This window comes from Leucopleurus acutus (genome assembly GCF_964270905.1).
Source record: "Leucopleurus acutus genome assembly, chromosome: 11".
NCBI lineage: Eukaryota > Metazoa > Chordata > Mammalia > Artiodactyla > Delphinidae > Leucopleurus > Leucopleurus acutus.
In genome coordinates this window covers 10424103-10447206 of record NC_139152.1, presented here as the reverse complement: position 1 = coordinate 10447206, position 23104 = coordinate 10424103, and the positions used below count along the sequence as shown (strand labels likewise).

Genomic DNA, 23104 nt, shown 5'->3' with positions numbered 1-23104 from the left:
ACCACCAGACGCTAGGAGGCAGCAAGGACAGACCCTTCCCGAGACGTTTCAGATGGAACCCTGCTGATAACTTGGTCTTGGACATCTAGACTCCAGAACTGTGATCCAACAAATTGCTGTTTTAAGTCCCCCGGTTTCTGGTACTTTGTTTCAGCAGCCCCAGGAAACTCATAGACACCTCGATTAGGGTTTCAGCCTCAAGACTTCTGCAATCTTGCCTTTGCAGACAGGGAGCATGAGAACAGTTCAGATTAGTGATACAAACCAGCAGCTTTGCCCTCCTTTACTACTAGATCGCATTCGTTTATTTCTGTGCCTCCTGCCCTTCACAATGGCATTTTACCTGTTCTGCTTGGGACTCTAGTTTATGGTCTGGGCCTACTAATATGCCTGAAGACACATCATCCACCTTTCTCCCCTTAGAGTCCTATCTTCCCATCCTAGCAAAGCATAATATGTATATACTTCAGAAACAACAGATAAGCTTTAGAAGAGGTTTTTAACCTTTTTAGTCTCCCCAGAAATATGCATATACCTCAGGGGTCCACAGACCCTAAGTTAGAGATCCTGCCCATTTAGAAAGTTCAGACTCCTTCAGGATAATTCCAATCCCTTCTTACCCACCACCCATAACCCGATTCAAATTCAGCTTGCTTCTGAAGTCTTCCACTGAGCTGAAACAGCACCCATCCACTGGCTTTTACCCACCAGCCCAGAGGGAGACAGAGCTGCTATTAGCTAACCCACTCTGGAGAGTCCCATCAGGAAACAAATGGAGAATTAGCCCCCCCGAGGTAGGCACCCCACCCCCTATTTTTATAAAGATCTTCCTGCAATCAACATCCACACTTGACTCCCACAGAGAATATATTTTTTTAATTTATTTATTTTTGGCTGTGTTGGGTCTTCATTGCTGCATGCGGGCTTTCTCTAGTTGCGGCAAGCGGGGGCTACTCTTTGTTGCCGTGCGTGGGCTTCTCATTGCAGTGGCTTTTCTTGTTGCAGAGCACGGGCTCTAGGCGCGTGGCCTTCAGTGGTTGTGGCACGTGGGCTCAGTAGTTGTGGCTCACGGGCTCTAGAGCACAGGCTCAGTAGTTGTGGTGCACGGGCTTAGTTGCTCCGCGGCACGTGGGATCTTCCTGGACCAGGGCTCGAACCCGTATCCCCTGCGTTGGCAGGCGGATTCTTAACCACTGTGCCACCAGGGAAGCCCCCCACAGAGGATTTTAATCCAAGGAGCCAGGGATGTGAATCTATTCAGGGATCTAAGAGACTGCTTCATCCCCAAGAAAAACACAACCTCCTTTCAAGCAGGACTTCCCTTTCAAAGCCATCCATCCTCTTGTTTCTTTGTTGATTTTTTTTAAAGTCATAAATAATGTTTACCTCAAATTAAGGACAACCAATGAATCTGCCATGGAATCACCACTGTCAGTTTCTTACCTGTTAGGAAGATCTTACTAAATCTATAAAGTCTGTAACCCAAAAAGGTCCTCAAGGAGTTTGAATTTTTTTTTAATAATATTTAAATTTATTATTTCCCATTTGGTCTCACGAAACACAAGCTGAGACTGCGGAAGTTATCACTGTTTTTAGATCTAGAAGCTCCTTTCCTTTACAATCACAGGTCAAGGGCTTCATTAGCCCAGTCCTTGACTTGCAGCTGAAAAAAGCACAGGTCTGCGTGAAGGGATAGGAGAACATATCTTACTAGTGTCAGGAGCAAGGAACCAAAGCTGAAGAACAGTCCGAGTCTTGACATCAGCACTTCAAAAATATTCTGCAGGCAACGATGTTCTAACACACGGAAAGGGGGATGAGCACTGAGTGAGCTGGGCAGATTCTGGACACAATTCTGATGGATTTCGGCCTGCAGCACTCTGGAGGGAGAGGCCCCATTCTCTCCTTCAATCCTCTTTACAGAACAGAAAGCAGAAGTCAAGTCTTTATAAAAGAGATTAATGGCCTTTCCGTTTCTTCATTTTTCCTCCAGCCACCTTGTTCCTGACACCGATTGCACCCTCCCTATCGTCACCATCCCCAGCAGCCTCCCACGAGCGCTTCTTCTTCTCTCCATGCTCCCTTAACTCCTGCAAGAAACGGAAAGGATGGGATTGAAAATGAATGGCTGTCACTGAGAGTGACACATCCTAGTCTCTGCTCCTTAAAATCAAACACTAAGTAACTCCCTAACACCTCACATTAGCAAAGGAATAAGACCAAAATCCCAAGATACAAAAATGTTAATATTATTAGTAATCAAAGACAGGAAGATTAAAACAATAAGCTATTATTATTATTCTGGCAAAGATTTAAAGAGAATGGTAATACCTAGACCTGGTCAGGTGTGCGGACAGTCACATACACTGTCGCTCATCTGTAAAAGTGCTTTAGCTTTTCTAGGGGGGGCAGTTTGACATTATGTATGAATTCGAATTTTAACTGTGTATTCTCCTCCACCCAAGAATTGACTCTACTTCTAGGAATTTATTCTAAGGAAACAAGACAAGTGTGCAAAGCTGTACATATCAGGATGTTCAACAGAGTTCTAGTTAAAATACAAAAAACCGGGAAAAGCATAAACACACATCAATGTAAATCACGTTATATATTCATGACAGAATTCTCTGTAGCCATTAAGAAATGATCCCATGAGAATTCTAAGACGCTAGCGTCTAAGATATCAGTTTCTAAACTTGCAAGCAGTGCTATTTTTAAAAAACTTAATTCTCTCCCCTCAGATTACCAATTTTCAAAACATTGGAAAGTAATAAAATATACCTAATGCAAAGTCTAGAAGACCCAATTTGGTTTCCCTTGATGAGTCAGAAGGCAGTTAAGGACCTTGCAACAACTCCAAGAGATTACTCCTGCCACTGGTGTTTAGGAAAGTTTGGTAACTGAATCGATTCAGGGCTAAGACACAGCCTAGATGACATTTTTTGAATAAAGTTTAAAATGTGAAAAAAAAAAAAAGAAGTGATCGCATGAATCTCTGCTAGTTCAAATAGAAAAATGATATACATTTAGATAAAGTCATATACAATTAGATAAAGTCTAATTATGGCTAAGGAAAGAAAAATAGCCAACCGTTATCAATGGTTTTCTGCGGGGGGTGGCTTACGAGTTTCACTTACTATTTTAATCCTTTGTGTATTTTCTAAAAATGTTTCCCAACGCACATGCAAATTTTTATAAACAAAGATACCAAACAAAGAATTCCATGTGGGGAGAAAAACAAAAACAAGCCCACACCTCAGCTACTCAGAAAGCACCCCACGGGCGAAGCTTCTTCACCCCTCAGACCAGCAGCCCAGAGAGCAGACGGCACTTGGAAGGGGCTCCTTTAGAACCTTCTCATCGCCACTCCTACCGCCACCGCTTCTATCAGTAACTACGCTGTTCCCATCAGCTTGATCGATGCTCATAAAACCCTGTATTCAAGGTAACTATTATTCCCAATCTACAATGAGGAACTGATTCTGAGAGGTTAGACACTTTGTCCAAGCTCACAGTTCACAGCTGCACCTCCTGATCTGATTTCAAGTCCAAAGGTTTTTTTTTGCCTCATGTGAAACATGAACAGTGGCTGGGAATGTGGTCACTGTGGTCAGACTGAGTCCAAACCCCGATTCAACCATTTAGTTGTACAGTCGAAAGCAAATTACCTACATCTGCACTTTAGTATGCTCATCTTAAATTTGGAATCAAATATTCCAAGTTGAGGGTTAACACAATAAAGTGTCTTGCATGTAAGTTAATTTCATTTGCTGGTGAGAAAATGTATTGCATACCATTCGGGCAAATCTTTGGGCCTCAGACACACGTTCTGTCAGCATCATAACCTCGTCATCCTGGGTTGGAAAGACAGGCAATTTCTTCCCAATTAAGTGTTCTATGCGCTGGAAGAGTTCCACGTCGTATCTGAAAAAGGAAAATTGCCATGGCTCTGGCTGGCTGACAATGCACATGTCTGTCCATTCCAAAACTATGACGCAACAGGGGCCACAGCTTTCAACAATATCGAACCTATCATTCCTTTTCAGAATACTAACTAATTGCAATCTTCTGTGCACAGCCCAGTAGAAAACCACCCAACATACCCCTTACTCCCAGAAAAGCCCTGGGTACATAACAATTTGTTCCCTAGAAAACAAAATCAGAAATAGTTATTGTAATACTGTGAGGTGAGGGAATGGTCACTGTTCTCTGGCTCCAGCACTTAAAAGAAATAACAGGGTTTTTTGTGTGTGTGCTTCTATATGCCAAGTACTATACTACACATATGTAGTATAGTATATGCTCTTTACATATACATCTCCAGTCTTCATTAAAACCCTGCTAGATCGGTATTATTATTTCTATTTTACAAACAATGAAGGCGGGATGAGGGAGGTTAAGTGACTGTTACAGTAAGTGGTGAAGTCAGGTTGCAAGTCTGTCTGCCCCACAGTTCTGCTCTTTTCTCTACATTGCTCTGCCCCGAAGTTGGGTCACTTACTGTGTGACAAAAGTAATAGACTTTCCAGAGCGCCCTGCTCGAGCTGTTCGACCTACTCGATGGATGTAATCCTGAAACGAAAACGGTAAGTAACTTTGAGTTAGCTGGAAGATAAATTTAAAACTGTATGTAAATTCTTCCTGCAAACCTCTGAAAGAAAACAGATTTGTGTTGGAACGTGGAGAGATGAACTGGCAGTCTGTTACAGAGGTAAATCTACTTCACTTTTCTTATTCTCCTCACAGCACAAAACTGACCCCCTTTTTCCTTTCTTTTATATAAAGACAAATCTACAAAGCAAATCTCCATGGACATAGCACAGGCAGAGGAAAATGGCACTAGATCTAGAGGCAGACCTGGGTCACAGATCTGCTTTTCCCACCGACCAGCGATACAACTGTCTACAAGTCCAGAACTTCTCTGAACCCTGGTTTGTATCTATAAAACAGGGAAACAAATACATGGCCAAACTCACACAGAGTTACTGTGAAAATCGTGAGACAGGACCCTGTCTACAGCAGTTTAATACGAAGTCGAGACACACCAGTTGTTCACAACTGGGGTCAGTTTCATCCTCCCCAGCGGGCATTTGGAAATGTCTGGAAATATATCTGGTTGTCACAATGTCACCTGTGAGTAGAAGCCAGGAATTCTGCTAAGCATCCTACAATACAAAGGACAGCCCCGCAAGGAAGAATTCCCAGACCAAGATGTTAACAGTGCCGAGGCTGAGAAACCCTGGGATACACTGAGGACCACAGGCTGCCATTTCTCATCAGATAGACCGACAGAGGTGAGCACGCAGTGCGTCTACGCCTCCGACGGTGAGCCTCTAACCCCTCTCCTGGGCTCCTTCATTCACATTCATTAATATCACATCCACAGGCATGTGCAAGATGAGGAGCATGAAAAGATCTAGAGCTTTCCCTATTTTTGACACTTAACTAATCAAGGACACACACACACCAAAAAAACTCCAATACTGTAACTAAGGAAAGACAGAAAACATTCCATTAAGAAATACACTTTGGATACGATGGAATAGTATTCGGCCATAAAAAAAGAATGACATCTTTCTATTTGTGACAACATGGACAGACCTTGAGGGTATTCAGCTAAGTGAAATAAGTTAGACAGAGACAAATACTGAGATCTCACGTATATGTGGAATCTAAAACAAAAACAAAAAAAACTGAGCTCACAGATACAGAGAACAGATTTGGTGGTTGCCAGAGGCAGGGATGGGTGTGTGTGAAATGGGTGAAGGGGGCAAAAGGTACAAATTTCAGTTATAAAATAAGTCATGGGGATGTAATGTACAACATGCTGACTAGAGTTAATAATACTGCACTGCATATTTAAAAGTTGCTAAGGGAACATGCTAAGGGAAAATTCTCATCATAAGAAAAGACATGCGTAATTATGAATGGTGACAGATGTTAACTAGACTTACTATGACCAATCTGCAATATATACGAATATTAAATCATTACATTTTATACCTGAAACTAATATAATGTTATATGTCAATTACATCTCAATTTTTAAAAAAAGAAAAGAAAAGGAGGAAGAAGGAGGTGGGGGAGAGAGAGAGAAAGAGGAAGGGAGGGAGGGACGGAGGGAGGGAGGAAAGGAAGAAGTGAAAGAAAGTACAGGAAAGGAAAGAAAGGGAAGAGAAGGGGAAAAGAAAAGAAAAGAGAAAAGAAAAGCACTTTGGGGCTAGAAAGTCACGGCAGCAACAGGACTCACCTTGGAATGGGTAGGAATGTCAAAGTTAACAACTACATCCACATGAGGTATGTCCAAACCACGGCTTGCAACATCAGTTGCTAAAAGAATGGAACGAGCTTTTGCCTTAAATTTATTAAGGGATCCTAGGCGCTTGCTCTGAGACGATGAAAAGAAGAAATGGAAAGAATTTTAATCTTGAAAAACTTGGAATCCAAGACACACAAACTAGACATACTAAATAAATACAAGAGCCAAGAGAGAAATTTTTAAAAGGATGTTTCCCCCTTAGTCTGAACTAGGCTTCACAGGTCAAAAGGAAACATGGAAGCAATAAAAAGATATTTAAGACTAAAGCTAGAAAATACTAACATGAAACAGAGTTTGTTAAACATGACAGAAAGATAACTGAGAAATAATCTACTGAAAGTCTTCAGAGACGAGAGAGTCACTATTACCATGAGGGCTGAATAAATCAACTCAATAGCTTCCATCCCAGACAACTACCTGTGGAATATTTTAATTTGAGCCTCTTGCTATCCTGAAAGGAGGAAGTAGCATCCAAAGCAACACTTTAATGCCCATAAAATCAGGACAACTATGGGAAGACGCATTAATGTCATGTGTTGCTATTGCAGAAATCTCCTGCTACAAGATTTAGCTTTCTCATGCCCCCAGTTCACCACTAATGATTCCAAAGAATAGTTACCTGACTCATCTGTCCATGGAGGGGAATGGCAGTGAATCCAAGATTTCGGAGTAGCAAAGCTGTCCTCTGAGTATTGTTACAGGTGGTGCAGAATATCATAAAGGAGTTTCCAGCCAATTCATTTAGAATATAAACCAGGTAGGTATCCTAAGTCACAAAGCCAAAATAATAAATGTAACTGAGCCTGGAAGAAGGTTGGCGTCCTGGGCACACAAATTATGTAAAAGACTAAGCCCACAGCTGCTTCTCAGTTATCCAGACCCCCAGCCGCCAGCTTTGCACTCCTTAACTGGCATTATCATTATCATCTCTGTGAACCATGAGTTTCGCACACAGCCTGAAGCCGAGCACAAGGAGATCTGTACTCAGCAAGCACGCAAAACCCTGACATCAAAGCACAAAACTAGGTCCTTTGTCCATAAAAAAGCCACATAATAAGCAGGCAAAAGAAAAACTACCTCAAGGATGGGGTTAGGAAGGGATTGTGTCATGACTTCATTACTGTGGTTTAATATGTTATGAATTCCCGGAATGTTTGACTTTATCAGTGATAAAATAAAGCACGGCATGAGCTCTAAAACAAACAGAAAGGACTCCAATCTGTAGCACAGCTCTTAGCTAATCAAGAGTTGACACATTTTCAGATGTCTTGGTGAAGAAGGAGAGGGAGAGGCAGGAATGATCAAAGCAAACACTTTACCTTGAACTTAGAAGGAATAAAAAGATAATATTGCTGTAACTTTTCAACCGTCTGGTATTTAGAGGAAACGGCACATTTCACAGGATTCTTCAGCGCTGCTCGCTGAAGTTTTTGCACCTGAAGAAAGAAAACCTAGAGTAGTACACTGATTCCTAAATACTCTATTTTTATTATTGTCACTGTGACTGTTTCTACTTATCAATTCTTATAAAGAAGAAAACAGAAGTCCTAGAAAAGTTCACCTTCTTGGTCATCGTAGCAGAGAAGAGAAATGTCTTCCGATCTCGGGGAATCACTTTCAGGATCTTGTCAACCTAAAAGGCAGAAAGAGCAACGGACACCTGCAAATGCTGCTTGTGAAGGAGATGAGGGGTAACAAACTAAATACATCACTGTGGGGATTTGGGGACTCAAAACTTTGATTCAGTTCAGCTAAAACTGACTGAATATTTACTATTTGATACCATACCAGATGCTACCAAAAAATAATGCCAGTCAGAGAAAAGCACAGTTTAAATCAGCAGAGTAGAGCTAATCTAAGAGAAAAGTAAAGAATAAGCATTAATCAACTAAATAATTTTATTTAGTTGATTAATGACGAATGGGTCATCAAAGAAAAGATGGAAGAGGTTGAAATCAAATGAAATGGAAAAAGAAAATCTGGTTTTGGTATTTCTCATCTCTGAAATCAAAGTCAGTCTATATGTATGTATGTATGTATGTATGTATGTATGTATATATATATACATGTTTTTTGCCCAACTGTCTTTTTTAATTGAAGTATAGTTGATTTACAGTGTTTCAGGTGTACAACAAAGTGATTCAGTTACACATACATACATATTTACACTTTTTTAGATTCTTTTCCATTATAGGTTATTACAAGATATTGACTATAGCTCCTTGTGCTATACAGTAGAGGTCCTTGCTGTTTATCTATTTTATATATAGTAGTGTGTGTATGTTAATCCCATATTCCTAATTTATCCCTCACCCCCCTAGTCAGACTATATTTGAAAGAGGATGCTGAGACTATTTATAATACCCAAGAGATGGAAGCAACCTAAATGTCCATCAACAGATGAACGGATAAAGAAGATGTGGTATATATACAGAATGGAATACTACTCAGCCATAATAAAGAATGAAATGATGCCATTTGCAGCCACATGGATGGACCTAGAGATTATCATACTAAGTGAAGTCAGACAAAGACAAATATCACATAATACCACTTATATGTGGAATCTAAAATATGATACAAATGAACTTATTTACAAAACAGAAACACATTCACAGACATAGAAAACAAACTTATGGTTACCAAAGGGGAAAAGAGGGAAGGATAAATTAGGAGTCTGTGTAGGTATATGTATATACACACATACACACATATATATGTATATATATACACATATTTATATATGTATGTATAACTGAATCACTTTGCTGTACACCAGAAACACAACATTGTAAATTAACTATACTTCAGTAAAAAATTAATTAAATTTAATTTAATTTAAAAGCAACAAGGATACATTGTACAGCACAGGGAAATATAGCCATTATTTTGTAATAATTTTAAATGGAGTATAATCTACAGAAATACTGAATCACTATGTTGCACCTAAAAATAATATAATAATATAAATCAACTATCCTTCAATAAAAAAGAAAGAAAAAATAAAGAGGATGCTGAGGCAGACAGTGTAAAGAGCATCAAGAATGAAACAAGCAGCAGAGATGTTAAATTAACCAACAATGGCTAAGTGCTCCACAAACGCAGGTGTGCAATGAACCAGAGTTTGAACAGATTTTGAGATGCTCTAGGAAGAGGAAAGATGTTGAGCTCACCTCTGTCTCAAAATCCATATTCAATATTCGGTCTGCTTCATCCATGACCAAGTACTTGAGAGCTCTTAAGTTGAAACCTTTTGTATTTTCCAAGTGGTCAATTAGTCGACCAGGAGTTGCTAACAAGAAAAGTTGAGGAGAGAGGGCAATGTTTAAGAAAAAGGACGGAAAGAAAGTGACCACCCCCTCCCAACCAGAATTTCAGAAATTAAAAAAAATTAAACAACAAATTAAATCCATTCTTTGAACTCTTTCCGCACAAAGAAGTTGCACCCAATATCAGTAGGTTTTCTCCAATTCATCATCACCAGTGTCTTCTACCGTTGTCATTACTCACCTATTACTATATGTGGCTTTTTGGCCAGGGCCAGAGATTGAGACATTGAATCAATTCCACCTACAATCACAGCTACAGAAAGAAAAAGAATATTGAAAAGAGATCCTTAATTTTTTTCCATAGTTCACTGTAAAGCCAATGACACATTTCTACTTTCATTTTTCTTCCCTTACAATTACAACTTTCCCCGAAGCTAAAACACCAAATCAGCCCTTTAGGTCAATGAACTTATGTTAACGACACTTCCATTCTCCTTTCACACTCATTCTCAACCTGTGAAGAAATTCTGAAGATTCCTTTCCGCTCGACACTTACCACATTGCACCCCAATAGAAGACCCCAGGGCTTCAAACTGCTCTGAGATCTGAAAGGCTAGCTCCCGAGTGGGGGTGAGAACTAAGGCAAACAAACGCTGGGGCGTCTCCAGCAGCACATTCAGAATGGGCAGAGCAAAGGCCCCTGTCTTCCCAGAGCCGGTTTCCGCCAGCCCAATAATATCACGACCTAGAAGACAAAGAAAACACCTAATAGCAAAGAAATGATCTCTGCACCATTTCCACATTATTCCACAAGGACCCAATGCTGGCACACAGTAGACCATGAATAAATATTTGATGAATTCAGGGGAGGAGGAGTTGATGAGACAGAAGACACAGTCTCTGTCTTAAATTAGCTCAAAATCCAGGGGTGAAATACACAAATATGTCCTAATATGATACGTCCCTACAGGATACAGTAAGAACAAAACGGAATGAGCAACCTACTGCCAGGAAGAGTCAGGAAAGGTTAACAGAGGTGATGAGTAAATTAAATCTGGAAGTAAGCAAAGAAGGAAAGGAAGGGCAGTCCCTTATGAGGAAAGATGCTTTAAAGAACACAGCATGGGACTTCCCTGGTGGCGCAGTGGTTAAGAATCCACCTGCCAATGCAGGGGACACAGGTTCGAGCCCTGGTCCGGGAAGATCCCAAATGCCATAGAGCAACTAAGCCCGTGCACCACAACTACTGAGCTTGCGCTCTAGAGCCTGTGAGCCACAACTACTGAGCCTGTGTGCCACAACTACTGAGCCTGCGCTCTAGAGCCCAAGCTCCGCAACAAGAGAAGCCACTGCAATATGAAGCCTGTGCACTGCAACGAAGAGTAGCCCCCACTCTCCACAACTAGAGAAAGCCCACGCACAGCAACGAAGACCCAATGCAGCCAAAAATAAATTAAATTAATTAATTTAAAAAAAAGAACACAGCATGAGTTCAGAGAGGGAGAAGTACAACGTGGCCAGAACACAGAAGTCAAGGGGGAAAGGGAGAAGAATAAGGAAACCCACAGCCATACTAAGGAGTTTTGACATCTTCCTATAAGAGAGAGGAACTGAAGGATTTTAAGCAGGGAATATCATGACCAATGTTATTCATTAAGAAGATAAACCCCAGGCCTGATGGCATAAGAAGGACCCAAGGAGCTTAACAGTAAAGCCACTTACACTGCTCCTTCTGAGGGAAGAATGCCAGCAGTAACACCTTAGGAATGGGTCCCCATGGTTTGTTGTCACCAGTCAAGCCATAACTGAGAAGATCTGGCAATCAATTTCGAAGCCAAGACCACCGCCTCTGTGCTGCAGCTCCCAAAGTAGCTGACACTAGGGCAGCACCCAGTGGGAAGCCTTCCTGTCGAGTAATGACTTCCACAGTTGACTGCTGAGGCTTCCTCACCTAGAGAATAACCCCCTTTCCCTGAGGTAACCTGAATATGACTCTCTTCCCTACAACTTAAAATGAACTAAAGTGCAGAATGGGGAACACACAGGAAAATCAGAGCTCTGTTAGGGTACCAGGGGAGCTATGATGGTGGCCTGAATGGAGGCCAGCCGAAGTGAGAATTACAAAGTACGGAAAGAGGTCCGTGGAACCAGAGAGCTGGCACCGCAGGCAACACCTTTGGTATTTATGCCTTATGTCTTTTTCGCACCTTAATTCACTGGCAAGCATCCCTCGTACCAAGTTGAGCCAAGTGGCTAACAGGGTCTTGGTGCTCTGGCTGGGTGTCAGGCCTGAGCCTCTGAGGTGGGAGAGCCGAGTTCAGGACACTGGAACACCAGAGACCTCCCAGCTCCACGTAATATCAATCGATGAGAGCTCTCCTAGAGATCTCCGTCTCAACGCTAAGACGCAGCTCCACTCAATGACCAGCAAGCTCCAGTGCTGGACACCCTATGCCAAACAACTAGCAAGACAGGAACACAACCCCACCCATTAGCAGAGAGGCTGCCTAAAATCATAAGTTCACAGACACCCCAAAACACACCACTGGATGCGGACCTGCCCACCAGAAAGACAAGATCCACCCTCATCCACCAGAACACAGGCACTAGTCCCCTCCACCAGGAAGCCTACACAACCCAGTGAACCAACCTCACCCACTGGGGTTAGACACCAAAAACAACAGGAACTACGAACCTACAGCCTGCGAAAAGGAGACCCCAAACACAATAAGCTAAGCAAAATGAGAAGACAGAGAAACACACAGCAGATGCAGGAGCAAGATAAAAACCCACCAGACCAAACACATGAAGAGGAAATAGGCAGTCTACCTGAAAAAGAATTCAGAGTAATGACAGTAAAAATGATCCAAAATCTTGGAAAATCAATGGAGAAAATAAAAGAAACATTTAACAAAGATGTAGAAGAACTAAAGAGAAAACAAACAATGATGAACACAATAAATGAAATTAAAAATTCTCTAGAAGGAATCAATAGCAGAATAACTGAGGCAGAAGAACCGATAAGTGACCTGGAAGATAAAATAGTGGAAATAACTACCGCAGAGCAGAGTAAAGAATGAAAAGAATTGAGGACAGACTCAGAGACCTCTGGAACAATATTAAACACACCAACATTCAAATAATAGGGTTCCCAGTAGAAGAACAGAAAAAGGAAGGGACTGAGAAAATATTTGAAGAGATTATAGTTGAAAACTTCCTGAACATGGGAAAGGAAATAGTCAATCAAGTCCAGGAAGCAGAGAGAGTCCCATACAGGATAAATCCAAGGAGAAACATGCCAAGACACATATTAATCAAACTATCAAAAATTAAATACAAAGAAAAAAATATTAAAAGCAGCAAGGGAAAAGCAACAAATAACATACAAGGGAATCCCCATAAGGTTAACAGCTGATCTTTCAGCAGAAACTCTGCAAGCCAGAAGGGAGTGGCAGGACATATTTAAAGTGATGAAAGGGAAAAACCTACAACCAACGTTACTATACCCAGCAAGGATCTCATTCAGATTCGATGGAGAAATCAAAAGCTTTATATTCAAGCAAAAGTTAAGAGAACTGAGCACCAAGAAACCAGCTTTACAGCAAATGCTAAAGGAACTTCTCTAGGCAGGAAACACAAGAGAAGGAAAAGAACTACAATAACAAACCCAAAACAATTAAGAAAATGGTAATAGGAACATACATACTGATAATTACCTTAAATGTAAATGGATTAAATGCTCCAAACAAAAGACACAGACTGGCTGAATGGATACAAAAACAAGACCCGTATATATGCTGTCTACAAGAGACCCACTTCAGACTTAGGGACACATACAGCCTGAAAATGAGGGGATGGAAAAACATATTCCATGCAAATGGAAATCAAAAGAAAGCTGGAGTAGCAATTCTCATATCAGACAAAACAGTCTTTAAAACAAAGACTATTACAAGAGACAAACAAGGACACTACACAATGATCAAGGGATCAATCCAAGAAGATATAACAATTGTAAATATTTATGCACCCAACATAGGAGCACCTCAATATATAAGGCTAATGCTAACAGCCATAAAAGGGGAAATCAACAATAACACAATAATAGTAGGGGACTTTAACACCCCACTTTCACCAATGGACAGATCAACCAAAATGAAAATAAATAAGGAAACACAAGCTTTCAATGATACACTAAACAAGAGGGACTTAATTGATACTTATATGACATTCCACCCAAAATCAACAGAATACACTTTCTTCTCAAGTGCTCATGGAACATTCTCCAAGAGAGATCATATCTTGAGTCACAAATGAAACCTTCGTAAATTTAAGAAAATTGAAATCATATCAAGTATCTTTTCTGACCACAATGCTATGAGACTAGATATCAATTACAGGAAAAAAACTGTAAAAAATATAAACACAGAGGCTAAAAAATATGCTACTAAATAACCAAGAGATCACTGAAGAAATGAAAGAGGAAATAAAAAAATACCTAGAAACAAATGACAATGAAAATATGACGGACCAAAACCTATGGGATGCAGCAAAAGCAGTTCTAAGAGGGAAGTTTATAGCAATACAATCCTACCTCAAGAAACAAGAAAAATCTCAAATAAACCACCTAACCTTACACCTAGAGCAATTAGAGAGAGAAGAACAACAACAACAAAAAAAACCCTAAGTTAGAAGAAGGAAAGAAATCATAAAGATCAGATCAGAAATAAATGAAAAAGAAATGAAGGAAATGATAGCAAAGATCAATAAAACTAAAAGCTGGTTCTTTGAGAAGATAAACAAAATTGATAAACCATTAGCCAGACTCATCAAGAAAAAAAGGGAGAAGACTCAAATCCACAGAATTAGAAATGAAAAAGGAGGACTAACAACTGACACTGCAGAAATGCAAAGGATCATGACAGATTACTACAAGCAACTATATGCCAATAAAATGGAAAACCTGGAAGAAACAGACAAATTCTTAGAAAAGCACAACTCTGAGACTGAGCCAGGAAGAAAGAGAAAATATAAACAGGCCAATCATAACCACTGAAATTGAAACTGTGATTAAAAATCTTCCAACAAACAAAAGACCAGGACCAGATGGATTCACAGGTGAATTCTATCAAACATTTAGAGAAGAGCTAACACCTATCCTTCTCAAACTCTTCCAAAATATAGCAGAGGGAGGGACACTCCCAAACTCATTCTATGAGGCCACCATCACCCTGATACCACAACCAGACAAAGATGTTACAAAAAAAGAAAACTACAGGTCAATGTCACTGATAAACATAGATGCAAAAATCGTCAACAAAATACTAGCAAACAGAATCCAGCAACACATTAAAAGGATCATACACCATGATGAAGTGGGGTTTATCCCAGGAATGCAAGGATACTTCAATATATGCAAATCAATCAATGTGATACACCACATTAACAAAATGAAGGATAAAAACCATATGATAATCTCAATAGATGCAGAAAAAGCTTTTGACAAAATTCAACACCCATTTATGATAAAAACTCTCCAGAAAGTAGGCATAGAGGGACCTAACCCTTTAATAAAGGCCATATATGACAAACCCACAGCAAAAATCATTCTCAATGGTGAAAAACTGAAACCATTTCCACTAAGATCAGAAACAACACAAGGTTGCCCACTCTCACCACTCTTACTCAACATAGTTTTGGGAGTTTTAGCCAGAGCAATCAGGGAAGAAAAAGAAATAAAAGGAATCCAAATCAGAAAAGAAGAAGTAAAACTGTCACTGTTTGCAGATGACACGATACTATACATAGAGATTCCTAAAGATGCTAACAGAAAACTACTAGAGATAATCAATGAATTTGGTAAAGTAGCAGGATACAAAATTAGTGCATAGAAATCTCTTGCATTCCTACAGACTAATGATGAAAAATGTGAAAGAGAAATTAAGGAAACACTCCCATTCACTACTGCAACAAAAAGAATAAAATACCTAGGAATAAACCTACCTAAGTAGACAAAAGACCTGTATGCAGAAAACTATAAGACACTGATGAAAGAAATTAAAGGTGATACAAACAGATGGAGAGATATACCATGTTCTTGGATTGGAAGAATCAACATTGTGAAAATGACTATATTACCCAAAGCAATCTACAGATTCAGTGCAATCCCTATCAAACTACCAATGGCACTTTTCACAGAACTTGGACAAAAAATTCACAATTTGTATGGAAACACAGAAGACCCCAAATAGCCAAAGCAATCTTGAGAAAGAAAAATGGACCTGGAGGAATCAGGCTCCTGGACTTTAGACTATACCACAAAGCTACAGTAATCAAGACAGTATGGTACTGGCACAAAAACAAGTATAGATCAATGGAAAAGGGTAGAAAGCCCAGAGATAAACCCATGTACATATGGTTACCTTATCTTTGATAACGGAGGCAAGAATGTATAATGGAGAAAAGACAGCCTCTTTAATAAGTGGTGCTGGGCAAACTGGACAGCTACATGTAAAAGAATGAAATTAGAACACTCCCTAACACCACATACAAAAATAAACTCAAAATGGATTAAACACCTAAATGTAAGCCCAGACACTATAAAACTCCTACAGGAAAACATAGGCAGAACACTCTATGACAGCAAGATCCTTTCTGACCCACCTCCTAGAGAAATGGAAATAAAAACAAAAATAAACAAAGGGACCTAATGAAACTTCAAAGCTTTCGCACAGCAAAGGAAACCATAAACAAGACGAAAAGATACCCCTCAGAATGGGAGAAAATATTTGCAAATGAAGCAACTGACAAAGGATTAATCTCCAAAATATACAAGCAGCTCATGCAGCTCAATATCAAAAGAACAAACAACCCAATCCAAAAATGGGCAGAAGACCTAAACAGACATTTCTCCAAAGAAGATATACAGATTGCCAACAAAACACATGAAAAGATGCTCAACATCACTAATCATTAGAGAAATGCAAATCAAAACTACAATGAGGTATCACCTCACACCGGTCAGAATGGCCATCATCAAAACATCTACAAAAAATAAGTGCTGGAGAGGCTGTGGAGAAAAGGGAACGCTCTTGCACTGTTGGTGGGAATGTAAATTGATACAGCCACTATGGAGAACAGTACGGAGGTTCCTTAAAAAACTAAAATTAGAACTACCATATGACCCAGCAATCCCACTACTGGGCATATACCCTGAGAAAACCATAATTCAAAAAGAGTCATGTACCACAATGTTCACTGAAACACTATTTACAGTAGCCAGGACATGGAAGTAACCTAAGTGTCCACTGACAGATGAATGGCTAAAGAAGATATGGCACATATATACAATGGAATATTACTCAGCCACAAAAAGAAACGAAATTGAATTATTTGTGGTGAGGTGGATGGACCCAGAATCTGTCCTACAGAGTGAAGTCAGAAAGAGGAAAGCAAATACCGTATACTAACACATATATATTTAATCTAAAAAAAAATACAGAACGGTTCTGAAGAGTCTAGGGACAGGACAGGAATAAAGACGCAGACGTACAGAATGTACCTGAGGACACAGGGAGGGGGAAGGGTAAGCTGAGATGAAGTGAGAGAGTGGCATTGACATATATACACTACCAAATGTAAAACAGATAGCAAGTGGGAAGCAGCTGCATAGCACAGGGAGATCAGGCGATGCATGCTTTGTTACCACCTAGAGGGGTGGGATAGGGAGGTTGGGAGGGAGACGCAAGAGGGAGGGGATATGGGGATATATGTATATGTATAGTTGATTCACTTTGTTATACAGCAGCAACTAACACAACAATGTAAAGCAATTATACTCCAATAAAGATGTTAAAAAAAAAGTCATAGATAAAACTTATTGAAATTATTTCTTACAATTCTTTAAACAGGCATTTAAAATTGTTACTGTTGATTATATTCAGAGAAATAGCACAGATACTCTATTTGCATAACTTTTGCTCTCAGTTTGGAACATGAACAACAAAATGCCGTGATTAATCATTTTTACTATTCTTTTTGCTTTCCTGCAGATAGTTGGCATAAAAATGGGCTATCAAGCACATCAAGTTGAAGTAAGTAGGAATAAAATACATCAAAATCCTTAAGTTGAGTCAACTACATAGTCAGAATATGATACTCCACTGGACAAATTTGCATCCAATTTTGGGGGGCAATTTTTGGTCATCAAAATAAGTGCATTTCCCATTAAGTTGGCAATAAAGCTTGAGGGAGAAAGATCGTATTGTTTACTGTAAAACTGATACGATAAAGATTATATGAGATCACATGTATAGATACAGATATGTACACTGTGATGGGATTTCAAATAACAGAATAATTATGAATTTCAAATTTTCGTTTATATGCAATAAAAGTTAATAGTACAGTATAGATCCAAATCTCTAGGCCATAGGCAGATAACCTGCTGTTACCATCAGTGATTGGAATTTTGTTTAAATAATAGCTATATAATTAGGACCACATTGCCTGACAAATGTCTGGCACATACAGCTTCCTAGGTTTCACACACCTTGGAGAGAAAGAAGGAAACATCTAACAAAAGCTGATAATAGCCAAAACAATGTGGAACAATAAGACCTTCCTTCCTCCCTCCCTCCCTTCCTTCCTTCCATTCTTCCATTTATTTTTTTGTCTTTACGTTGGAGAATATGTGTTAAGTGAGCTCTCTGATGTCTTGCCTTGAGGCTCATTTTATGCTTCTAAAACTGAATAATGGGATGGCACACCAGACTGCAGTGGGGAATTTTCCTTTGTAATCAGAGCTCTGAGGAGATATGTTATACTGTATCATATTAGAAAAATTAAAAAGGTCACCCATGCCTTTCCCGACTATTCTGTTCTCCCTTAGTGGGCAAGAGTCGAATTTCCTGAGGAAGGATGCTCTCTGTCAGGCAGACAACCCAATGCCCAACCAAAATAAATGAATAAACAGATCAGCTAATTAATTAATTTAAAATAAAGAAATAAATCAAAGGCTCCACTTTGCTACTTTATCACAGACTGCCTTTCAACCTTAAACACCAGGCTCTGCCTGGGGATCTCAAGCCCTCTTTAGGTGGTTTTTCAAGAGCTGCTTCCGTAACACTAGGCCTGACGTTAAATGTTACGTGGCCGGTTAGAGACTGAAAAATCATCAAGCTGTAAAAGTCTATGTTGTTGCTGAGACTCCAGAGGACTAAGCAGTATTGGATAATAAACTCAAGTTGTATGAGAATTGGAACATTACAAAGCATTACAACATGAAATTCTAATTTATTTGAATCAACACATATATGATTATTCACAAAATAACCTCTCTCGTGAGTGTTATTTTGTTTCTATAGACCTTTGGAATCATTCTTATGTAGAAAGTTCATAGGTGTGATGTACACAATTTATTGTTTCTGCTGGTGTTAGTACTGTTGACCTGTTACTTACTCTCATCATATTTTCCATGTACATTTTTGCAAATATAAAGTTCACGTATTCTCAAAATTGTTAAAAATATATTGAATACATTTTCTTTCTTCATGCGACTTCCAAAAAAAAAAAAGGAAAGAAATTAACACAACATTGTAAATCAACTATACTTCAAGAAAATAAAAAAATAAAAGAAAGTAACAAAAGAAAATGTGATTGACACAGAGGTTTCTAGCTTGGGAAACTCAAAAGCCATATACTGAGATAAGGGCTACAGGGAAATTAGTTCTGGTGAGAAAAATAAGGACTCTGTTTTGGACATAGGGAACTTGAGATTCCTGCAGTAAGCTTAGAAAAAAGTATCTAAAAACCAGTTGGACATACTTGTTTGGAGCTCAGCAAAGAAGTGTGGGCTAGAAATATAGACATGGGAGCCATGAGCATCTGACCAGTGCTCATGTGTGCTCCCCCAGGGGAAGACACATTAGAATAAACTATTAAGTTTTTTTAAAATTAATTATTATTGGGGCTTCCCTGGTGGCGCAGTGGTTGAGAGTCCGCCTGCCGATGCAGGGGACATGGGTTCGTGCCCCGGTCCGGGAGGATCCCACATGCGGCGGAGCGGCTGGGCCCGTGAGCCATGGCCGCTGAGCCTGCGCGTCTGGAGCCTGTGCTCCGCAACGGGAGAGGCCACAGCAGTGAGAGGACCCCGTACCGCAAAAAAAAAAAAATTAATTATTATTTTTTTTTACATTTGGCTGCACTGGGCCTTCATTGCTGTGTACGTGCTTTCTCTAGTTGCGGCAAGCAGGGGCTACTCTTTGTTGCGGTGCACAGGCTTCTCATTGTGGTGGCTTCTCTTGCTGCAGAGCACAGGCTCTAGGCACACAGGCTTCAGTAGTTGTGGCTCACGGGCTCTAGAGTGCAGGCTAAGTAGTTGTGGTGCATGGGCTTAGTTGCTCCACGGCATGTGGGATCTTCCCGGACCAGGGCTCAAACCCGTGTCCCCTGCATTGGCAGGCGGATTCTTAACCACTGGACCACCAGGAAAGTCCCAGAACTATTAAGTTTTGTATCTATATATGCCTAGGTCCCATGCCTGGAAATTCTAATTCAGAAGGTCTAGGTTGGAGCCCAGAAATCGCTAGTGTTTTAAAAGTTCCACAGGTGATTCTAATGAGCACTGGCTGAAACTCACTGATGCAGACAGTATTAAAGCTTCAGGACTGGATGAGAAATCTTAGTAACATTTTAGAGTGAGAAAAAAGGATAAAGACAGAATTAACACCGCAAGGCAAAGGGAAAAGAGCCAAAAGAAACTGAGAAAGAAAAAGCTAGAAAAACAGAAGACAACAAACCCCCTCGTAGAAAGTAAGCTCCGCAACACTGGAGAATTACTGTTGCAAAAACCAATAAGCCGTGCTTCCCTGGTGGCGCAGTGGTTGACAGTCCACCTACCGATGCGGGAGACGCGGGTTCGTGCCCTGGTCCGGGAGGATCCCACATGCCGCGGAGCGGCTGGGCCCGTGAGCCATGGCCGCTGAGCCTGCGCGTCCGGAGCCTGTGCTCCGCAGCGGGAGAGGCCACAACAGTGAGAGGCCCGCGTACCGCAAAAAAAAAAAAAAAAAAAAAAGCAATAAGCCACAAACTTTTTATCTTTAGGGACCATATTTTATTTCACTTGAAGTATGCAAAGCAATAGCTCTCAAAAGTGGTATTTAATTGAATATGTGTAACTTCATACTGAATCTGAAACAGGCCACACACTTAATTTCAACCTACCCTGTAAGGCCAAAGGAATAGCTTCAATCTGGATCTTTGTTGGCTTTGTCCATCCCAACTGGTCACAAGCTTCACACAACACATCTGTCACACCCTTAGAATTCGGAAAAACACAGTTTAGCAAAGGAAAACACACACTCACCTCCCACATAATTAAATGACTGTTAGGGCCGCCTTGCTGGCGACATGTGCGTCCCCTACGCTTTGATTCAAAAGGTTTTTGTTGTGAGTCTACCCAGTCTTCTCCTTAACTCTGAGAACTGCGACAGGAACTTAAGACTTACCAATCACTCTCCAGTCGCCGGGGCCAAAGCCAAGTTCTTTGCCTGTGTTACTTCATTTAATCTAAACAGCTCTATGCGGTACTTATCATAATCCCCAATTTACAGATGTGGAAAGTGAGGCATCGAGATAACTTGCCTCTAGTCAGTGACTGGGTCAGAATTCAATACCGGTTCATCTGAATCCAAAACCCAAGATGCACAAAATTCGGATTCGCCGCATGGACAACACCCTGCACAGACACAACGCTGCCACACCGAGGTGGAATTCAAAAGGGCAAATTGGGGCTCCCGGGCACCGGCCGCCCTCCCACTACCCAAACTCAGAGCCGAGGGAGCTCGTCCGGAACCCGAGCTTCGGACACCCCGGGGGAAACCTGAGCTAGGCCCCGGCTGTTTTTTGCAGCGGCCGGTATCGAAGGCAACCGGACTCTGCCCGCGCCTGGCGCCAGTAGGAAAAAGGGAAACCGGCGTCATCTACACTTACCAGGTCTTTAAATGTTTTCGTTTCCGCCTCCTCCACCGCCATCTGGGACACCTCGGCCGGTGAATCGCGCTCCTCGGACGCCGCCATGCTGTCCGCGGGCTCCGGAAGTGGGTCGGCGGCGCGCGGGATGCTGGGAAATGTAGTTCTCGTTCTCCCGGGCGGCGTGTTGTGGGCGCCCCCTGCGGGCTTGGAGGGGTTTCGCGGAAAAGCAGTTTAAAAAAAAAATTAGGTATGGGTATAAGCGTTTGGAGTTGCGGAGCTGAGCCAAGTGCAGAAGGGCCTGATGACCAGGACCTCTAATCTGCCCTTTAGGTCCCTTTTGAAAGTTTTCCCCACCTTTCACAACCGCTGTGCTCCTCCCTCTTCTAACCATAGAGTTTTGAACATGTTCATATTACAGTACTATTTATTTATTATAAATATTATTTCATTCATTTATTCAATAATATCTTGAGAGGGCTTCCCTGGTGGCGCAGTGGTTGAGAGTCCGCATGCCGATGCAGGGGATACGGGTTCGTGCCCCGGTCCGGGAAGATCCCACATGCCACGGAGCAGCTGGGCCCGTGAGCCATGGCCTCTGAGCCTGCGCGTCCGGAGCCTGTACTCCGCAACGGGAGAGGCCACAACAGTGAGAGGCCCGCGTACCGCAAAAAAAATAATAATAATAAATAAGTAAATAATAATAATAACATCTTGAGAGCCTACCATATGCTAGGGCTATGCTAAATGCCTACTGAACAGGACAGCGACCTCTACCGTCATGGAGAAGACAGATGATAAATAAGTGATCACAGATCATTTCAATTTGTGGAAAGTGTGATGATGCAACAGATATAAAAATGATAGAGATTTGATTTGCATTTCTCTAATAATTAGCGATGTTGAGCATTTTACATGTGCCTGTTGGCCATCTGTATATCTTCTTTGGGGAAATGTCTATTTAGGTCTTTTGCCCATTTCTCGATTGGGTTTTTTGGGTTTTTTGTTGTTGAGTTGTATGAGCTGTTTGTAAATTTTGGATCATTTATATGTGGATCTAAAATATGACACAAATGGGGACTTCCCTGATGGACCAGTCGTAAAGAATCCGCCTTCCAACACAGGGGACGTGGGTTACATCCCTGGTCGGGAAACTAAGATCCCACGTGCCGCGGAGCAACTAAGCCCTCACGCCACAACTACTGAGCCCGAGCACCTCAACTAGAGAGCCCACGTGCCACAGACTACAGAGCCCACGCGTTCCGGAGCCCATAACCAGAGAAAGAAAACCCGTACGCCACAACTAGAGAGAAGCCTGTGGTGCCGCAACGAAGATCCCGTGTGCCACAACTAAGACTGATGCAGCCAAAAATAATAAATAAATAAAATAAATAAACATTAAAAAAATATGACACAAACGAACTGAGCTACAAAACAGAAACAGGCTCACAGACATAGAGAACAGACTTATGGTTGCCAAAGGGGAGGGGGTTGGGGCAGGGATGGATGGGGAGTTTGGGGTTAGCAGATGCAAACTACTATATATAGA

At 41.0% G+C, this 23104-nt stretch overlaps 1 protein-coding gene across 2 annotated transcripts; it reads right to left on the bottom strand.

The window, feature by feature from the left end:
* Nucleotides 1–925: 925 nt before the first annotated feature.
* Nucleotides 926–21666, bottom strand: DDX47 (DEAD-box helicase 47). Of its 2 annotated transcripts, none has more exons than XM_082849221.1 (12): nucleotides 21577–21666; nucleotides 20809–20902; nucleotides 10145–10333; nucleotides 9830–9901; nucleotides 9493–9611; nucleotides 7881–7952; nucleotides 7639–7755; nucleotides 6939–7085; nucleotides 6251–6388; nucleotides 4502–4572; nucleotides 3795–3924; nucleotides 926–1915 (listed from the first exon to the last, which is right to left on the bottom strand). In XM_082849221.1, exons 1-12 carry the CDS (start codon nucleotides 21661–21663, stop codon nucleotides 1622–1624), a joined length of 1530 nt encoding a protein of 509 aa, XP_082705347.1. In that variant the 5' UTR covers nucleotides 21664–21666; the 3' UTR covers nucleotides 926–1621. The 2 variants fall into 2 exon arrangements, with proteins under 2 accessions (XP_082705347.1, XP_082705348.1); XM_082849222.1 differs by having other exon boundaries at nucleotides 1792–2090.
* Nucleotides 21667–23104: the final 1438 nt, after the last annotated feature.

Bases quoted from the DNA above. Each gene is read 5' to 3' on its own strand.
- DDX47 (XM_082849221.1), bottom strand. From the start codon at position 21,663: ATGGCGGCGTCCGAGGAGCGCGATTCACCGGCCGAGGTGTCCCAGATG. The intron at 6,389-6,938 runs GTAACTATTCTT...TCATCGTCTCAG, and splicing joins TCCATGGACAGATGAGTCAG to AGCAAGCGCCTAGGATCCCT. The intron at 4,573-6,250 runs GTGAGTCCTGTT...TTTTCGTTTCAG, and splicing joins ACATTCCTACCCATTCCAAG to GATTACATCCATCGAGTAGG.